The 17,353-nt window shown below is 42.8% G+C and overlaps 1 protein-coding gene across 2 annotated transcripts in view; it reads left to right on the top strand.

Annotated features, from left to right (window-relative positions):
• PKDCC (protein kinase domain containing, cytoplasmic) overlaps window positions 1-17,105 on the top strand; it is a 35,595-nt gene extending 18,490 nt beyond the window's left edge. For both annotated transcript variants that reach the window (XM_056488330.1, XM_056488329.1), the window contains 4 exons: window positions 3,177-3,256; window positions 4,075-4,182; window positions 14,087-14,260; window positions 15,829-17,105. In XM_056488330.1, the coding sequence (XP_056344305.1) occupies window positions 3,177-3,256; window positions 4,075-4,182; window positions 14,087-14,260; window positions 15,829-15,914 (448 nt within the window). In that variant the 3' untranslated portion in view covers window positions 15,915-17,105. The remainder of the gene's footprint in view (window positions 1-3,176; window positions 3,257-4,074; window positions 4,183-14,086; window positions 14,261-15,828) is intronic.
• Window positions 17,106-17,353: the final 248 nt, after the last annotated feature.

The following is a 17,353-nucleotide window of genomic DNA, read 5'->3' as shown; positions in this document are numbered from 1 at the left end:
TCTGTGTGAGCAGTGCTGGGTGACTGACTCCCAGTGCTGTGGGGGACACATGAGTGATGGGCCATGCTGGACCAGTTGGCCACGCTGAAGGAAGCATTCAGCTATTGCAGCATCTTCCAGATTTGATTCTAACGGTGTGTCCAGATTTGCAGCTGGGTCCTTCTGGGAGATGGCTTTGGGTTGTGGTCTTGGCTCTTCCCCACTGGCCATCATAGCCCCAGAGGGCTGTGTGGGATGCTTGGGGAGCCATGTCACTGCTTTCCAGGGAGCCAGTGGGTGCTCAGTGCTGTGCTCATCCTGCCATTGCTGCTCTGTCCGATGGGCACTGCTCAGCTGATCCAGAAAGAAGGATGGAGATCTCAGAGCAGTGATGTGCTCATTTCTTAGCTTATTCCCTTTCAAGTGCCATGCCATTCACTGCCTTCCAGACCACAGTGAGGAGAGGCTGCTCCAGAGAGCTCCTTCAGCTTTGGTCAGGGCGCTCACCAGCATGTGTGTCGCATTAGCTGACCACACTGAAACGGGCTGCACCACATGACAGCCATCTGCAGTGGTGCAGCACACCATTTAGTGTGTCCTGCAAGATTTTCCATTTCCATTCTCTTGGCTTAAAGATCTTGCTTAGCTTGCTGGCTTTTGGTTAGGGCAGTTTGACTGTTTCTGGGTAAGAAGCCTTTAGTAGGCTCCCATCCGTCTCGGTCGTAAGTGGGGGTGTGCCTGTGGTGTGGTGGGCTTGTGGCAGGTTGCTGGTCACGCTGAAGGAAGTGGTTTTTTTCATTATAATACAGTTTTCAATATTGCCTTTGAACTGCTCTCAAGTGTGTATTTCATGCACAGTGCCCCAGTGTTCTCAGCCCCTGCTTTGCCTTAATTCCACAGAGACACGGGGTTTTGTTGAACGGTGGATTCACGGTGTGGGAGACTGTGACCACCCATGCTAAGGCATTACAACAAACCCCATGCACTTGTCTCAGAAGGTGAAATCCTCACTTCATTAGGGATAGGCTGCTAAATCTGTTCTTTTCATAGGTGCACTCTGTTGCTGTAGGCTTAGAGGTTGCCCTCTGATGCTGCTAGATAGAAGCCAAAAGCAGCAATATGTCAAACAATGCATAAACCCCTTGTGATTTTAGAGCATAGCACACCCTAACCTTGAAAGCATACTTAAGTCTATCTCACTGGTTTCTTTATGAGGTAAATAATTAAAGGAGAGAAAACATTTGGGAGAAACCTCTACAAGAAGTGGCCCCTTTTGACTTTCAGATGGTTACCTCCTGTCACAAATGTGTCTCACTGTGTTTTCCTCCAAATGTTTGGGGGAACAGTTTTCAAGGCACTGGACAGTTTTGAAAGTCAACATAATGAATATTTTGAGCTGTTAACCAATGGCTGAGATGAATTCTCCATCACTGAGAATTCTTAAATTAGGATCAGATAGTTCTCAAAAAGAAACAATTTGTAGGAACGAATGTGAAAGGATCTGACAGCCTGTGTTAGGCAGATCACAGGGGATACCACTGGCCCTGGAATCAATGAATAACAAATGTTCCTGCAATTAAGTTGTGCAGACTCCAGTGTCTGTGCATGTCAGCATTTCACATGTGGGTGTTTGCAGCAGAGCAGTTGCATGTTTCTGTAGCCCTGTGGCTACAGAAAAACAATAACCTCCATGACTTGCTTCCAGCCAGCATTGAGCAAACTTAGTGACAGCTACTGAATTTCTGCAAAGAGCTATTCTCCATCAGTTGGACTCTGCTTTAGGGACAGTCTCTAAGCAAAAACAATGAGCTAAAATTTACCAGACAAATTATTCATTACAAATGTTGTGCTGCTCTTCAGATTTCTATGTGTATTTACATTGGCTACTTCATACTCATCCTCAGGAAAACCTACTAGTGGATTATCCCACTTGGGAAAGCCATAAACATTATTTTTGTTTGGGATGGAAAAGGGAGTTACATTCTCAAAGAAACATCCATTGTGTAAATAGAGTGTCAGCTCAATAATACCTGCCTCTATGATAAATTTTTGGTATCAGTAACTGAATTTTCTGATTTGTGCTTATGTAAAGCATTTGCTGGCCTCCCTCCTGAGCATGAGTCCTTGGGGATTTCCATTTGACAATATGGTCTCTGTGCATGAAAAATTGTTTACTTTGCTTTGCAAGTTAGATGTGAAGCAGGGCAATTTCCCAATTGATTAGCTAGTAGATTTCCCAATTCATTAGCTAGTATTTATGCCCAGTAGTTCTGTTTGTATTGTCAGATCCCAACCTGTCTATCTCCATCTTCAGTTTCTGTGACACTGAGTTGGTAGTATTGGTAGATAGTAGAAATCTAAAGGAGGAATATGAAAATTAAATGTACTTCAAGGGAGGGTAATGGCACATTGTTTTATCCTTTTGTAATAAAAAAACATTAAAGTGGAGTTGTGGAATCTCCTTCTCTGTAGATATTTAAAAGCCACGAGGACACAATCCTAAGTAACTTGTTCTAAGAAGTCCTGTTTGAGTAGGGAGGCTGGACTAGCTGACCTCCAGTGGTGCTTTCCAACCTCCCCATTCTGTGATTCTACCTTCATCAGTGAACACCTACATGAAAGCATCTTAATTATAGATAAATGATAGAAACAGAGAGGACATTCTGTATTCCAGCAGCATTAAAACAATGGAAGGCCACTTTCTCCTGGCAATTAATTTGAAAGTCTAAGAAAACTGTAGTAAAGAGTAATTTCATTTTTAAGAAATGAAGAGTAATTTCATTTATAAGAAATGAACAGAAATCTAATTTATGCACTTTAAAGATTTGAAAAAAAAGCAAGCCCAAGACTTATGGAGTTGATGGCATCTTTTTAGTTTGTTAAAGTGCAGACAGCTTTGCAAATAGTCACAATCCATGGGGCTTCACAGCAGATTGCTGTATTAATGGGACATTTACATGTAGGTACAAGGCAGCCTTGTATGTATCAGAGTGGTCTAGGTTTGCCAGACAGCTGTGTGTGAATAGTCTCAGCTATGTATTTATTTGAGTATAGAATACCATTATATTTCCTGAACAGGTCAGTGGCATATAAGAAATAGGAATTTTATTCCTTATGATCAGGAGTTACCAGATGTTTGTAAATTCTTGTTTAAAAAAAAAAAAAAAAAGTCAATATTGGTTACTTTTCTATTGCAGGTTTTTTTTTACCTATCTTCTTCCACACAGTGCTCCATCCTCACTGAGACCATTACTGGATAAGATAGTGAATGCAACAGGTAATCACAATGAACATTGTAATGCCTAGTACTTGCTTTTTTTAGTGTTAACTGTTATGGTTGGGAGGGGAGGGTGCTACTTTTGTGCTCACTGCAATAGAACTAGATCGTTTTTCTATTCAGGATAGAATTGCTCCCATACCAAGAAGGAAAGAATGGGCCCATACACCAGAGAAATCCCATTTTTAGATTTTACCTAGGCTTCACAGAGGTTTCATCCTGACACCTCAGCACTGGGGTGAACTGCATCAGAATGCAATTCCTTGTGGGGTCTGGAAGAACTTCTGTCCCTGAAAATGGAAATTTTAATGATGAAACCCAGGATACTTTCTCATTGTCAGTGATACCAGTAGTGTTTTATACCTCAGAAGCCAGAGGCACAAATGACATTTCCATAGACCTTCACTGATTTCCAAGGCAGTGGCTTTGAGACAAGAGTAGTTGCCTGTAACACTGACTTGGGGTTTTTCCAGTGCCTTGCTCCAGTGTGCATCCAAAGGGAAAATAAATGATGCTGGGCTATAGCTAATGAGCAAGCAAATATGGAAATCCCTGTTTTGGCTGATGTTGATCTCATGTGGGGAGCTCTCCTCTGTGTTTTGTGCTGCAGACCTGGGGCATTGAGCTGGAATGCCTGGGTCATGGCAGGTGTGAAACCTGACTTGTAGGAACTCGGGGATTTCCTGCCCTCATCACATCCCTGCCGTGGAGCAGGGCACCACGGGGCTCCCTTGCTAGGGCTTCATTCAAGTGAAACCTTGTTTTGTCCTGTGCAGAATGCTCCTCACCCAAGTCATTCTTTTCCTCTGCTTTTAAAGGAGAACTTCACTGGGGAATAGATGAGACAGCTGCTCAGCTGGAGAGAGTTTTGAATCTGTATAAGAGTGGGGAGTACCTGCAGAACACAACCCGGGTGCCGAAAGCTGGTAAAGTCATCTTTCTTAAAAGTTAAAATCTGAGACTTTGTCATTGTTGTCAGGTTTGCAAGGGCTGATATGCAGAAAACAAAGCTCAGTGGTCCTTGAAATCATGCATGTGATAGTGTTCTATCTGCTTTTTGCTTCCTGGGAGCCTCCTATAAGTCTTCTCACTGTGTGATGTAGCTGGACATCCATAAGTGTGAGCAGGCTGTAATGGGAATAAGGGATTCCAAAGGGAGTTCTCCATGACAGATTTATGAAAAATGTGTCTCATCACATCCACACACTGCTGTTGTAGTATTAGAACCTGCCTGAATATATGTTTGGGAGAATCCAATCATGAAGCTGTAACCCCTCCATGGGTTTCCTGTGACTTACAAGGAATTTCTTGTAACATAAGCGTGTGTAGATTGGAAGAAAAAAATTTTTACTTCTTTTGCAAGGGAAAAATAGTGTGTCCCTCAGCTTCTGCTAGCAACAGAATAAAAAAACAGAAAAAAAGGGCAAGATGAAAACAAGGCTAAATAACAGTATCTTTTCCACAATATGTCTGTATGCTATTCAAGCTGTGGTACAAAGTGGTGCATGTCCTTCCTAGAAGGATAGCTGTGGAATTGTACATGTCAGAGAATATTATGTGTGCTGGAAATGACTGTTAAGCCCAACAATTGTAAAAGCTGTTTTGCAAATTATTTTTGTGTATGTACAATGTTCATGTCAAACTGTCGACATAACTGACTGCAAGTTGATAGGAAAATTATGGCTTTACTGCAAAAGCTCAGTAAAGAGGGAAAGATGGGTTCTAAATGAAGATGAATGTTGGCACAGGGGGTTTGAAAAGTTCAGTGAAGCATTTGCTCAGTGAAAGAGACATGGAAGCCAAATTCATTCTGGTTGTAGCTGTGTTAACCCCAAAGGGCCATGATACCAGGGATGAATTTGACCCACTTATCAGAATAATTCAATATTTATTTTGTTGTAAAATTGGCAGGAAAATTGTTGCAGGTGTTCATTTAACTTTCTAATTTTCAGCTTTTCATCACAATCTGTGCTGAGTGATACCTGTCAACACAGCAAAATTATTTTCAGCAGTACAATCAATAGTACAAGCATGTCCTTTGTTGAAGAAGTGCCAGGAGAGCTGAAGTTGTTCTGTGATGGTGGTTGATTCCAGATTTCATTGCTGTATCAGGTTAGGTGAAGTTTTTGAGTTTTAGAGGTCTGTCATGTTTATAAAGACTCTCAAGGAGAGAAGCTTTGAACAGCAGTAGTCAGTGTATCAGTGCAGGTTCCCACTGATATGAGGCAGAGCTCCCTGTATATTTAGCTACTGTAATAATCACACATTTTTGTGTTCATTTAGTTCTGTAGAGTCCTGGATAACATAACACAGAATCCACTGCACCCATGTTCATGGTTGGTAATGCCCTGCTCTGCAAGGAGCCTGTTTCATTTGCAGGACACTGCTAATGGGGTTGGGCACTTCACAGTGTGACCAAAGGTGTTGAAAATTTATATAGATGCTTTGTGTAATGTGTTGGATAATGTACATTAAATACCATGAGTGTAATATTGAATTCCTTGATAGGAAAATGTTCTCAACCAGGGAAAAAGTCTGAGGAACTGGTTATCTAACTAGAAATTACACTAGATTAGATGTGTTCTCAGACTTAGCTGCCATGCCTTTAAGTTGTGCAGGCCTGTTTCTAGTTTGTTCTAAAGCCACTTTAACAAAACAGAAAAGGTGGTGTAATTTATTTCTATTTTAAGACTCCCTTTCCTTGCCAGACAAATGTGAAGAAGTCGTATCATGAGGGTTAAAATTTGCCTACATACCTACTTTTATAATTTTAATTCCAACCATAATCTTTCCTCAAGTGATATTTGACTGATACTTGATACTAATACCATGTTGGAATTAATTTTAAAAAATTTCAATCCAGGGATTATGGAATTAGAAATTATTAATTAGAATTTGTCTGGAGCTAATGGAATGAGGAGTTCTCCTGTGATACAGTGGAGCTGCAGGAGAGGGTGACAGGTGTTCTGGAAGGGAGTGGTGTCCAGGGAATCAGCCTCTTCTACTGGCAGGATGTTCCAGCTGAGATTGCATCCTCACCACTGAAACCAAGGCTGGACAGCTGAGCAGATGGAATATTCTGTATAGATCTTGGTAGAGAGCTAGACAGGGATGGAAAGGAACAACTTTGATATTTTCCCAAGCTATCTGTTGAGGTCCTGCTTTTGCCCTGTTTGGACAAAAAAAAATATTTTTAAGATTGGGTGATTTTGTGAAATATTTTCTGTGTTGCTCCTCAGCATAGAGAAAGTTCAAGAAGGATGTTTTTCAACCCAGTGCTAAGTTAAGATCAAATCAGAGATGATGATTCTCAGGCCAGATCAGAGTTAATCAGCTTTGCATTCATACCCCAATGGGTGCCAAGATGGGGAAGCACAGGTTTGCATCCATTTTGCTCCAGATGATAGAAATCTCACAAACTGGGACTTTTGCTCTCACAAATAGTAGAAATGACAAGAATTTGTGATGCCAGTCTCCTGGCATCTAAAGGTTTGTGACAAAGTAAGGCCTTTCTGGTGCACAATCTATTTTGAAATCCTAGAATAATGGGAGAAGAATTCAGATTCAAGAATTGTAAGTTTTTGTTTTGGTTTGGTTTTGAAAAAAAGCTACAGAGGTTTCTGGTGATGGTGCTTCAGAATTTGTCTTAGGTCTTAAATGCTTGGAATTATGCATTATCATGTATAGAGCATTGTAAATTCATACTAGGAAAGACAAGATCATGGTCTCAGGCAAGTCATGTAAGGCCATAACTAAAACATTAACGTTGAGGAAACAGTGTGTTATCTGTGTGAACTTTTGTTTTTGAAAGGAAGACCTCCTCCTATGAGCACCAAAAGTGAGAAAGGTGATATTGATAAGCAGTAGGGAAGCGACTGAGGAAAGTTCTTGTCAGCCCTAGGGTTCCCATAAATAAAGTTTAACAAGATGACATAGTCATATTACAGAAGGTCTTGGATATTAAGCTTTCACTGTGCTTCAGTTGTAAAGGTTTTATAGTGCTGTAAATTATATTATGCTCTGGACTTTGGTTTAGTATCCTGGAGTAGAGGCGTGGGAGACATTCGATAGCTGTGTATGTGTTCTGCAGCCATAAATCACACTGCTGTTCATGTTGATATGGGAACATTGCAGCATTTAAAACAACACCAGGAACAAATGCTTTTGTATTCTATTGGCTGTTGGCCTCTCTTGCTGGAATCCGGAAGAATGTGAATTAAAACAGGAACCATGTATTTCTTCTGACATGTGTTATCTAAAAAAGATTAAATCTTTCCATTAATTATCCAGATTAAGGAGACTATAAAAAACCTACTGATGTTCATCAGTAAAGTCATGCCCCACTATCAACGTTTTTATTACTTGAATCAAGTGACAGTGATTTGTACCAACTGAGTATCTGCCCCTTGAGCTAAGCCCCAGCCCTTCAGTTAGCTCAGAATTTACTCAGAAATGCGTGAAATCAGCTAACACTCATAAATCGGATAGCCTTGTTATTCATTAAAGCTAATAAATGACCCATTATTAGGTCTGGGGGTGTGCAAGCCCACAGAAAGCTGTAATTAGTGCTGTTGTTAGCTGAAGGCACATTCTCTGGAAGGCTGGACATAAAGCAAAGACACGTTGTGTTTTCCTTTGTCTCAAGACAATTTGGCAGGATTATGCTGTATGTAAATATTTACAGTACAACAGTGTTTTGAGAAAAATATTCTGCAGGGTCACTATAGCAACCTGCTTAGGAAATTGTAAATCCACCCAAGAATTATTGAAATCAGGAACAAACCGCAGCCCGGATTCCTGCTCTATCATGATATATTATAATAAATCTTATCAGCTTTATATTTTAAAAATCATTTTCATACATGTGCCCTTGGTGTCCTTTTCCCAGAGCCCTCAGGGCTGAGGGCAGAAAGCCTCCCTTTGCACTCTGCCTTGCTTGGAGGCTCTCCCATCAGGAGCCAGGCAATGCCAGCACACAGGAGGAGAGGAGCAGCTTCCTTTGCACCCGTGGGGCACTGGCAGCTCAGTGGGTCTGTGCAGCTCTGCAGTGACCTCAGCCAGTTGCTTGTTGCTCACTTGTGTCTCCATCACCCTGCAAACCATTTACCCTGTTCCCTGAGCAGTGTGTTCTGCTGTTGCTGAACTTCTCCCTGTCCAACTTGGCATCACTGTGCAGCAAAATGCTTTCTGCTGAGGTCCTCAGTTCCCTGCCAGAACACTGAAGAAGTGGCTGAGTGTCTTTTATAAATCCTGTGGGCATCTCTCTTCAAGCTTGAGTGCCCCAACACGTGACCCTAGGCACCTTCTGGCTTGTCCATCATCAGCATTGTTGTTTTGATGATCGGCTGGACCACGTGCAGCGTTTAAGGATCCGTAGGACATTTTGGGCTCCTTGCCTTTGGTAAACTGGTGTGCAGCACAGAGGTGGCTGTGGGTATGGAACAGCTCCCTGGGATATGGGGCACTAGGCAGGCAAAATGCTCCAGCTGTGTCATGTTAAAAGGAATAAAATGCAAGGGAACATGTCGTTCCTCTCGTTATTATTTGTGTTTCGGTGACAGCCTGCATTCCGATTTAAACACGGCTCCACCACCAGCACAATGGAAGTGCTCAAAGAGCCACAGCCTCGCTCCCTGCCCATGCAGGAGGCTGCCAGAGGACAGAAACACTCCCCAAAGGAGCAGGGCTGTCTCTGCTCTGACACCAGAGCCGTGTCCTGCCACGCCAGCCTGCCTTTCCCAACACTTGGGATGCGGCAGGACTCATTGAGAGCAGAGGATGGCACAGGGCTGCCCTCATTCCCTCAGACATCCCAAAAAGCAGCAAACTGTGCAGGGCCTGTTGTCAGAAGCACGTTTAAATGTGAGGTATTGGAACATGAGGAAAAGTTCAGCATAAAATGAAGCATACTAAAAACATCACTGTATTATTGTCTATTTTGGATCCAATACGCTTCTCCAAAAGCTCCCTGGGAATCAGAGGGGACTGTTTGCAGAGCAAAACACTGTTCAATACCACTTTTTGCTGATATTGGCAAGATCAGGCTCTTTCTGCTTACTTGTGAGCAAAGCAATTAAAAGCAATTCCAGAGTTGACTGCCAGTGTTCCTCTTGAGACTGGAGAAAAAAAAGAGGGGGAAAAAGGAGCAACGCGATTTTTCTCTCGGGGATGAACGTGGTTGTGTCTCTGTCATTGACCCACAGTGTATTGGCAGGTGATAAGAGAACTGGGCAAATCTCCAGCAAGTAGCTGTAGCTGGTAGTAAAAATGCAGTCTGGCTGCTGTGGCTGAAGTAAACGGTCATTAGGACTGATTAAAGTCAGATTTAGGGTGATTCAGACAGGCTAAAAGGGGGAAACCACAGGCGGTTTCACATAGTTTATTATATACTTGTGGAGCTCTTTATATGATTCAGTCTAGTGCAGTGAAAATGAGTATGTTTATAGATTGTAGTCGGCTTTGGGACAATGCAGGTGGTTTTTGATGGAAAAAAATAGAATAGGAATTTAAAGCACTGGCTTTTTTTTTATAGGTCTTGCACTGGTCAGTGATGCTGCAGATTGCTTTTAAAGATGCTTCTCTTACTTGTCACAACAAGTGAATGATCTTGGTTTGAGGATCATCATGGGGATGTGGCTAACATGCTAAGAAGCTTCTAAGATTTTGGCCTGATCAAAGCAGCATGTTTTGATTGATCAGAACAACCTCGTAAAAATATTTAAAACCTTAAAGGCTATCACAAAACAAAACTTTTGAGGATAGCCTGGATTCAGCATAGCAAGGTATCTCTAAGTTCCAAAACGTTTACAAGAAAAAAATGCTTTGGAATAGATCTTATCTGTATCATTGTCAGCTCTTGTATTACCTCCCCTGTGTAAAACTCTGGAGTAAATGCATTATTAGTGACATCAATATCAGGCTTACTGCATTGCATTTATTTGCTTCAATCCTCACAAAATTAGTAGATAGAGGAAAGGAATTTTTTTCTGCTGATACAAGTAGGGATGCCTTGCATTTCTCTGATCCATTCCTTGCCATTACCTTGATGGACTTTATGTACTCTCTGTCAAGCTATGTGTATGTATGCAAAAGTGTAAATTTATGGCTGCATTTATAGTATTAGGCAAGCATTTATTGGTTTTAAACACCATTAGTCTGGAAATCGACCAGAACTTTGACCTTTTTATGATGTGATTTACTGCTGTGAGCCTTCAAATTCCAAGGACTCCATTTAAGCAAGTTTCAGGTCTTGGCAGGACAAAAATTTAAGCTGGAGCTGTCTTTAAGCTGTTGGGGTACTGCTTAATTGAGTAACTGCATTATGGTGTCCAAGATGATAATTTAAAAGTGTAGGGGACATACAGCTCTTCTGAGGGCTGGACCTGATTTCATTGCTGGGACACAGCTCAGTGAGCAGCATCCCTCAGGAAGGCCCTTCTAGTTCATGTGAGAGGAGTGCATTTCTTCTCAGCTCACACAAATAAGGGCTAAAGGGTGAACTCCCATCATCTATGCAAGTTAGAGATTCCAGGGATTCTTGCCTTTACCATGCAAATGGGCAAGGCAGCTGCCTTGCTGTGCTGGAGATGGAGTGAGTTTTGAAGAGAAGTGCAGTTTGCTTAGCCACACCACCACTTGGTTGGTGTTGCAGTGAGTTTCTGACTGTGATGGTTTAGGAGGAAGTCCCGTGTTGGCTTCCCAGGGCAAGCAGGAGTGCCTGGCTGGTGCAGGGCCATCACACGTCCTGCTGCCTGCCCATTGGGATGCTCCTAAGGCAAGGCACTCCCAGGCAGCCATGGCTGCTGTTGCCATGCTGGGGGGAGAGGGGCTGCCTTCCTGCCTTTCCTCTCACTGCATCCTCCCCTCCTGCAGGCAGCACAGGCTCAGTCCCCAGACTGCAGGTCTCCAGTGGCCCTGCCAGAGGCTGCCCTGGTGACTGTGTGGATTCCAGGAGCTCTGTTTCCAGCTGTGTGGTGCTGGGTGGTCTCACAGCCAAAGGAGAAGGCTCCTTGCATCTGTGTCACACTGCCATGTTCTGTTACCTGTTCCCATGGGTCACTGGAGGTGGCTGTGGCTTTCCCTCATGTAGAGCTGGCAGGGAGCAGCGAGGAGGGAAGGGACACCAAGGGCTCTGCTGTGTGGTGAGACCACCCTGGCAAGGCTGTTTCCATCCTCTCTTGCACCCTCAAACCTGGACCTTGCCATCACAGTTACTGCTGGCCCAACTCTGTTGATTAATGTGTCTGAGCTGCCCAGATGATTTACCAGGTTTGGTCACCTTGAAAAAGGCAATGGAAAGGGAGAACTTTATCTCCTGCCTCTGGCAGATCTTCAGGTCATATAAATCACTGCTGCTCCTTTGAAGTCTGTGCATGTAACCCCTGAGACCTGTACTGGGGGCAGTGCTGAGGAGAAGAGAAGTGCTATAAGACAGTTAAGAAGCATATCTGTGCTCAGAGTTTAAATATTTTAAATATTAAATGAGAGTCCTCAAGGTGGGTTTCTCCCTTGCATGAAGAGAAATGCATGATGTGATGTAGGGCTGGCTGCTCTCTTGGTGATGGTGTGCTGAGGGATGCTGCAGCTTCCTCCCAGCGTGGAGCCTGTCAGAGTCCCAAAGTGCCCTGGAGAAGGGCTGGGACACACTCCCTGCTGTCATGGAGATTCAGGCAGATGCTTCATCTCCTGCTGCCAAGCAAGGACCATCCTTCTGTTGCTGCCTTGGGTTGTAGCTTTCATATTTTTCAAGTTCTCTGCTGCTTGTTTTGTAACTCTGAAACTTCATGTTAGGTTTTAGTAAGTTCTCTTCACAGGGTAGTTAAGCAAAACAATCCCTTCCCAGCTAGAGAATCAAGGACACCCAAAAAGCATAAACAATGGTGAAAGAAAGGGGGCAGGCCAGGGGGCTGAGACTTCATGGCCTGAGACTGTGGTTGGACAATTGACCCCACCATGTAGATGAACCAAAACTTATAAAAGTGTAAAACTCGTGGCTGGCATCCATCTGGGATTTGATTTGGGTGTAGCCCTGGCTGGGTTCTTGCACTGCCCAAGGTGGATCCTTTCCATAAATGCCTATTTCATTCCTTGTGCTCTGTTTGGTGTCTGGTCCAGGTCAGCCTTTCCAGGTGCCACTGGAATTCCCTCTGTGGCATGGGACTTGGCACAGTGCAGTGTGAGGTGGCCATTCTGTGGATAATCACATTTTGTAACCAGTCAATATAGCATGTTTGCTGATATAAATGGTTACATACAGTGCTAACTACAGGGAATTGATTTTTTTTTTTTTTTACTTTTAATTTGTGCACATCATTTTACTGTCATAGACTGTGGGGTACAAATCAATACTCAGCAGTTGCCATGTGAATATAAGAGAATATTCTGTTACATTCAATTATTGTTACAGTTGATACAGAAACTGGGAAAAAAGGGATTTCTACCTAGTCAACAGTTTGATTTATGCTCTGACTTCTCTTCAGAAGAAATACATAAATATTTTTGATGGAGAAATGATCAGTCATAATGTGGAACTAAATTTTGAATTTTTTTTCTTCTCATGCATGGATCTGCATTTTCTGAATTAAGAAAACTTTTTTGCTTTTGATTTAACTGGGACACGATCAGATCTGATTTTGCTTCTTGTTTGGGAATGTTTCTTATGATACTTTTAATGAGCTAAGGCTTAAAATAGAATGCATTTACTACATTTGTTTCCCACTATTTCAGACTGTGTGGTGAGAATGAGCACTTGTGAATGTGCACTTCTTTTCCCAGTTGAAATACTGACAGTTTGGAGTAGCAGACACACTTGCCTTTGACTCGGTGCTGTTCGTACAATGTGCTGTATGAAATATTAGCAGGCTGAATCAGCAGAGCCAGGCAGAAAATGCCTGAACCAAAGTGACTTAAGAATAGGCTGTGAGTCAGGCCAGGCAGCTCTGGTTTCCATAATAGACACAATTAGAAGAAATATAGAATGTATTTAGTTTTTTGAATAGGACGTGGGGAGGAGAGACAGGAGGGAACCATTAATTTGTGCGTCTGGAGGCTAAATAGAAATGTTTATAAATGATCAGTTGAATTTGCTGATGCATTCATTAGAGAAAGCCCTGCTAGTGGCTGGGAAAGTGAGAGGAGCTGTGAACAGAGAACAAGAGGCAGCTCATAAAGGAAGGGAGACTGAACGGCAGCCAAGGGAGAGGAGCAGTCGGTGGGGCAGGAGCGCTGGGCGAGGACCAGGCTGACATGCTCCTGCCACTTCCCTCCCCCTTCTCTGCAGGGGCCCATCGAGAGACTCCTCTTTTGTCCTCATCTGAGCTAGCAAAAAAAGTTTGCTTAATTAAAAGCCTGTCTTTTCTTCCTTCTCTAAAGGAGCCAGAGAGAAATAGCATGCCCCTCTGAGGGAGAGGGAGGGCTGGGAACGCCTGGTCAGGTCTCACCCCGACAATCCTGCTCACTGTTGGGAAGTAGGACAGTGAGTCAGTTCATTCAAGTGGATGCTGTTTATTCAATGGGACATTCTTCCTGTAAAACTCCTAATAAAACCAAAGCCTCGCCTCCGCAGTGGGGAAGGGGAAGGGGTTTTGTGCACAGACTGTTTATTTACAGATTCTTTCTGGAGAAAAAGGTGAGAAGAAGAAAGGAGGAAAGGGAAAGGAAAGAGAGGTGCAGAGCTATAAACACACTTGGGAGTAAACCAGGGCTGGTACAGGCTAACCTGTCATCTTTTCCATCATGTGTCCTGCTCCTAAGCTGTTCCAATAAACCTTGCCTGTTAAAAACAAGCAGTTTACTGGAGCTTTCAAACCACTGCTCTGCTCTGGTTTGCAGAGTACAGACGGGTGCCTGAAGCCTTCATTCCTGACGAGAACTACAGATGCTGGCCGTCCTACCATCACAAGGGCTGCCTCCTCTCCGTGTTCGATGTCAATGAAGCCATTGAGATCTGTGACAGCTACTCCCAGTGCAAAGCTTTTGTCCTCACCAACCAGACAACTTGGACAGGTGGGTCCTGGATGCCATGGAGCAGAAGCAGCAACTGAGTCACCTATTCTGGCTGCTCTAAGTGTTTTAGTACAGCTCAGGGAGTGTGTTGGGCTGTGGGAGCCACCAGCAGCATCTAGAAGTGGGTAGTTTCTGAAGGTTCAGCTGAGGCAGCTCTTTTTTTGGTGAGGCTTCTCTTTGCCAGCTGTCAGGAGAGCAGAAACTACAGACAGGCTCACAGGAGCTGGCACTAGAGGGCTGAGCACGTGGACCCCAGGTTACCATACCACAGGATCTGAAATGTAATTTTTTTTGCATTTTTGTGCTTCTGGGAGGTGTGAACAGGCACTTCCATGGAACCAAGAGAAAACTAATTTCTGTTAACCTTGCCTATGGCTAACCAGTGACTGTTAGGTCATCATGTCAGACTATCTGTAGTTGGAATATTGAAGTTAATTGATATACTAAAAAAGTATTCTGACACAGGGAAATTCATAGGAAGTTTAGAGCAGCTCCTATCTCAGCTTACAATATTAAAAGGAAATGGGAATTAGTAGCAATATTTGTAGTCTTATTTGTCATTCCATTTGTCATACCATTCCTGAGGCATGAGCACTTAAGTCCCTGAAACCTGCAGCTTGGAAATTTGCTCAGCAATTGAGGGATCCTGTTTGCCATGTAATACTTTTAAACAAAACAGTGTTATGGGAGCCCCTAGAGAGGTAGGCTGGGAGCAAAGAGCATTTGATTTTCTCAAGTTTGGAGAGGGAAGGCAGAAGTACAGCAGATAGGAAGTGTATCTCTGTGGTCATTGCTGCAAGGAAAGGCAGTGATTTTGCAGGTCTGTGGGGCAGCAGGAACTCTTTGGGAGGCAGGAATGTGAATAAGGTGCCAGGTCAGTGAGTGTGGGGAGATAGAAGAGCTGTGCTGTGGCTCCCACAGATACCAAACAAAGAAACCTTGCCAAATTCAGCTCCTGCTGTCCTTGGATATATGTGCAGCAGGTGCCTTATGCTACCCAGGCTGTTGTCACTTGCTGCTGCTTTTTGTCTGAGGACTGGAAGCCTTGTTCCAGCTTGTTTAAAGCCCAGAGCTACAAAGTGATCAGCAAGAGCTGTTTCAGAGAAAGCCATGTTTAATATACATCACAATGATCAGCTTTGTAAAGATTCAAGTGTGCAAATATGATTCTGCTTCTGGACAGTCAAACAAATGTCCTTCATTTAAGCCCTGAACTCATACTTGTTTTTATCAGTGGGAGTCTCAAAATACTATTTTAAAGATCACCTGGAATTTGTATTAAAATCTCTAGACCTTTCCTTTGTTTGCTGTGCTAGCTGTGCACAGCTGTATCTCTACTACTAGCTAGGTAAGAGTAAAGATACTGAAACCTGGGGAATTTTGGTGTCATTTTAGACAAAAGCAGTTCAGGTTTATACCAGCTGAAGTTAAGAGAGAGTCAGTCTTGCGTGGCCTGAAGAATGCATAGGTAGAAGTAGAATTTGAAATGTCAGTATTTTAAGGTAGACAACCTTTTGCTCATCACTTCTAAATATTTTCCCCTTCCCCCCCTTTCCTATTCAATGCAGGTCGACAGCTTGTCTTCTTCAAGATGGCCTCAAATCATATTGTGCCTGATCCTGACAAGATAACATATGTGAAGGTGACAGACTGACACCCAAAGTGGCTCAGTCTGACATGTGAGTGATAAGAGCTGTTTGTGTATAAATATAGGCAGCTGTTAGGTAGAGGGCGGCCGTGGCCGGAGAAATAATTGCACTATTACTCATTCTAATCTATAGAGTGCTAAAGGAAACTTTAAAGAAATAACCTGCATGACCAGGATGAATGTGCAATAAAACAAGATTCTGAAAATGTGATTTAAAAACAAAGCAAAACAACCCAAAGCAAAGTACAAGAGATGCTACACTGTTGGAGTGTAATTTTGGTTGCAAATCAGCTGGCAGCTCTGGCTTTTCTAACCAAGGTTAGCATAACATTTCTGACCTATACATGTGTGTCCAGGGATGAAAGCTGATCATTTCTCTGGGAAGCCTGTATCCTCCACACTGATATTTATTTGGGCAGGTACAATCACAACAGAGGAACTGAAGCATATCAGTTTGTCTGCTGAATGGCAAACATTGCTGAGGACAATCAGCATTTGTGCTAAAGCTCTGGAATATGCAATGCCGGCGTGTTTGTCCAACGGAAGGAACCGCTTATGTTTAGAATTGCAAGACTGTAACTAATTTTCATTTTTGCTTCCCATGTTATCATAAAGTTTCATTTTTAATTTGAGAGAGCCATTTTGTAGATCTAGCAAATCACATAAGCATATGAATAGTCCCACTGGAAGGGCAGGGACTTACCCAAGTGCCGAGTGCTCTGCTGGATAGGCCTAAGCATATGCTTACAATTAAGCCTGTGCTTAAGACTTTTGTTGGATCAGTTTGAATTGTTCAGGAAGCCACATCTTTGACAGACTGGCAGAGCAGTCCAGCTGTTTGAACAGCTAATTTAATGACTATCTTGCAGTTATTCATACGTTTTATCATCAGGTCCTTAGTTTTCTAAGGCATCGCTTGCTGATTCTTAGAGTGAATGAAGTTAATGACCTTAATGATGTCAAATAAATTCTAGCCTTAATTCTATATAAAATGCATCCTAAAGGCAGGGTGTGTCTAGAGAATTTGCTTTCAGTGAAAGCAATGAAGTAAATGCTAAAGTGACCAATGTCATATTGTTTTGTAGTTTGTACAGTAAGGAAAAAAAAAATGTGCTTTTGTTTCTCAAATTGTTTATTTTTGTAAAAAAAAAAAAAAGAAGAAAAATAAAAGATAAATAAAATTTCTTTTATTCTTGGTTTTTGTGTGTGTGTGTTTCAAATAAATGCCTAAATCCAGTTTGTTGTCTATAAACTTAAACTTGGGATGTATTTCTAGAAGAGACTGAAGTGGGGCAGCATTGTGGCTGCGAGAAGGTGTGACAGTGCCACACGGGCAGCACGGTTCCTCTGGGGTCACAGTGCCCTAATGGCTCTGGCAATTGGCTGAAGTGACGTCCTCTAATGACTGTAACTCACAGATTATCAAACTCCCAGCCGTGAGAGCT

This window comes from Oenanthe melanoleuca, chromosome 3, assembly GCF_029582105.1.
Source record: "Oenanthe melanoleuca isolate GR-GAL-2019-014 chromosome 3, OMel1.0, whole genome shotgun sequence".
Lineage (NCBI taxonomy): Eukaryota > Metazoa > Chordata > Aves > Passeriformes > Muscicapidae > Oenanthe > Oenanthe melanoleuca.
This window is presented reverse-complemented; position numbering and strand designations above follow the sequence as displayed.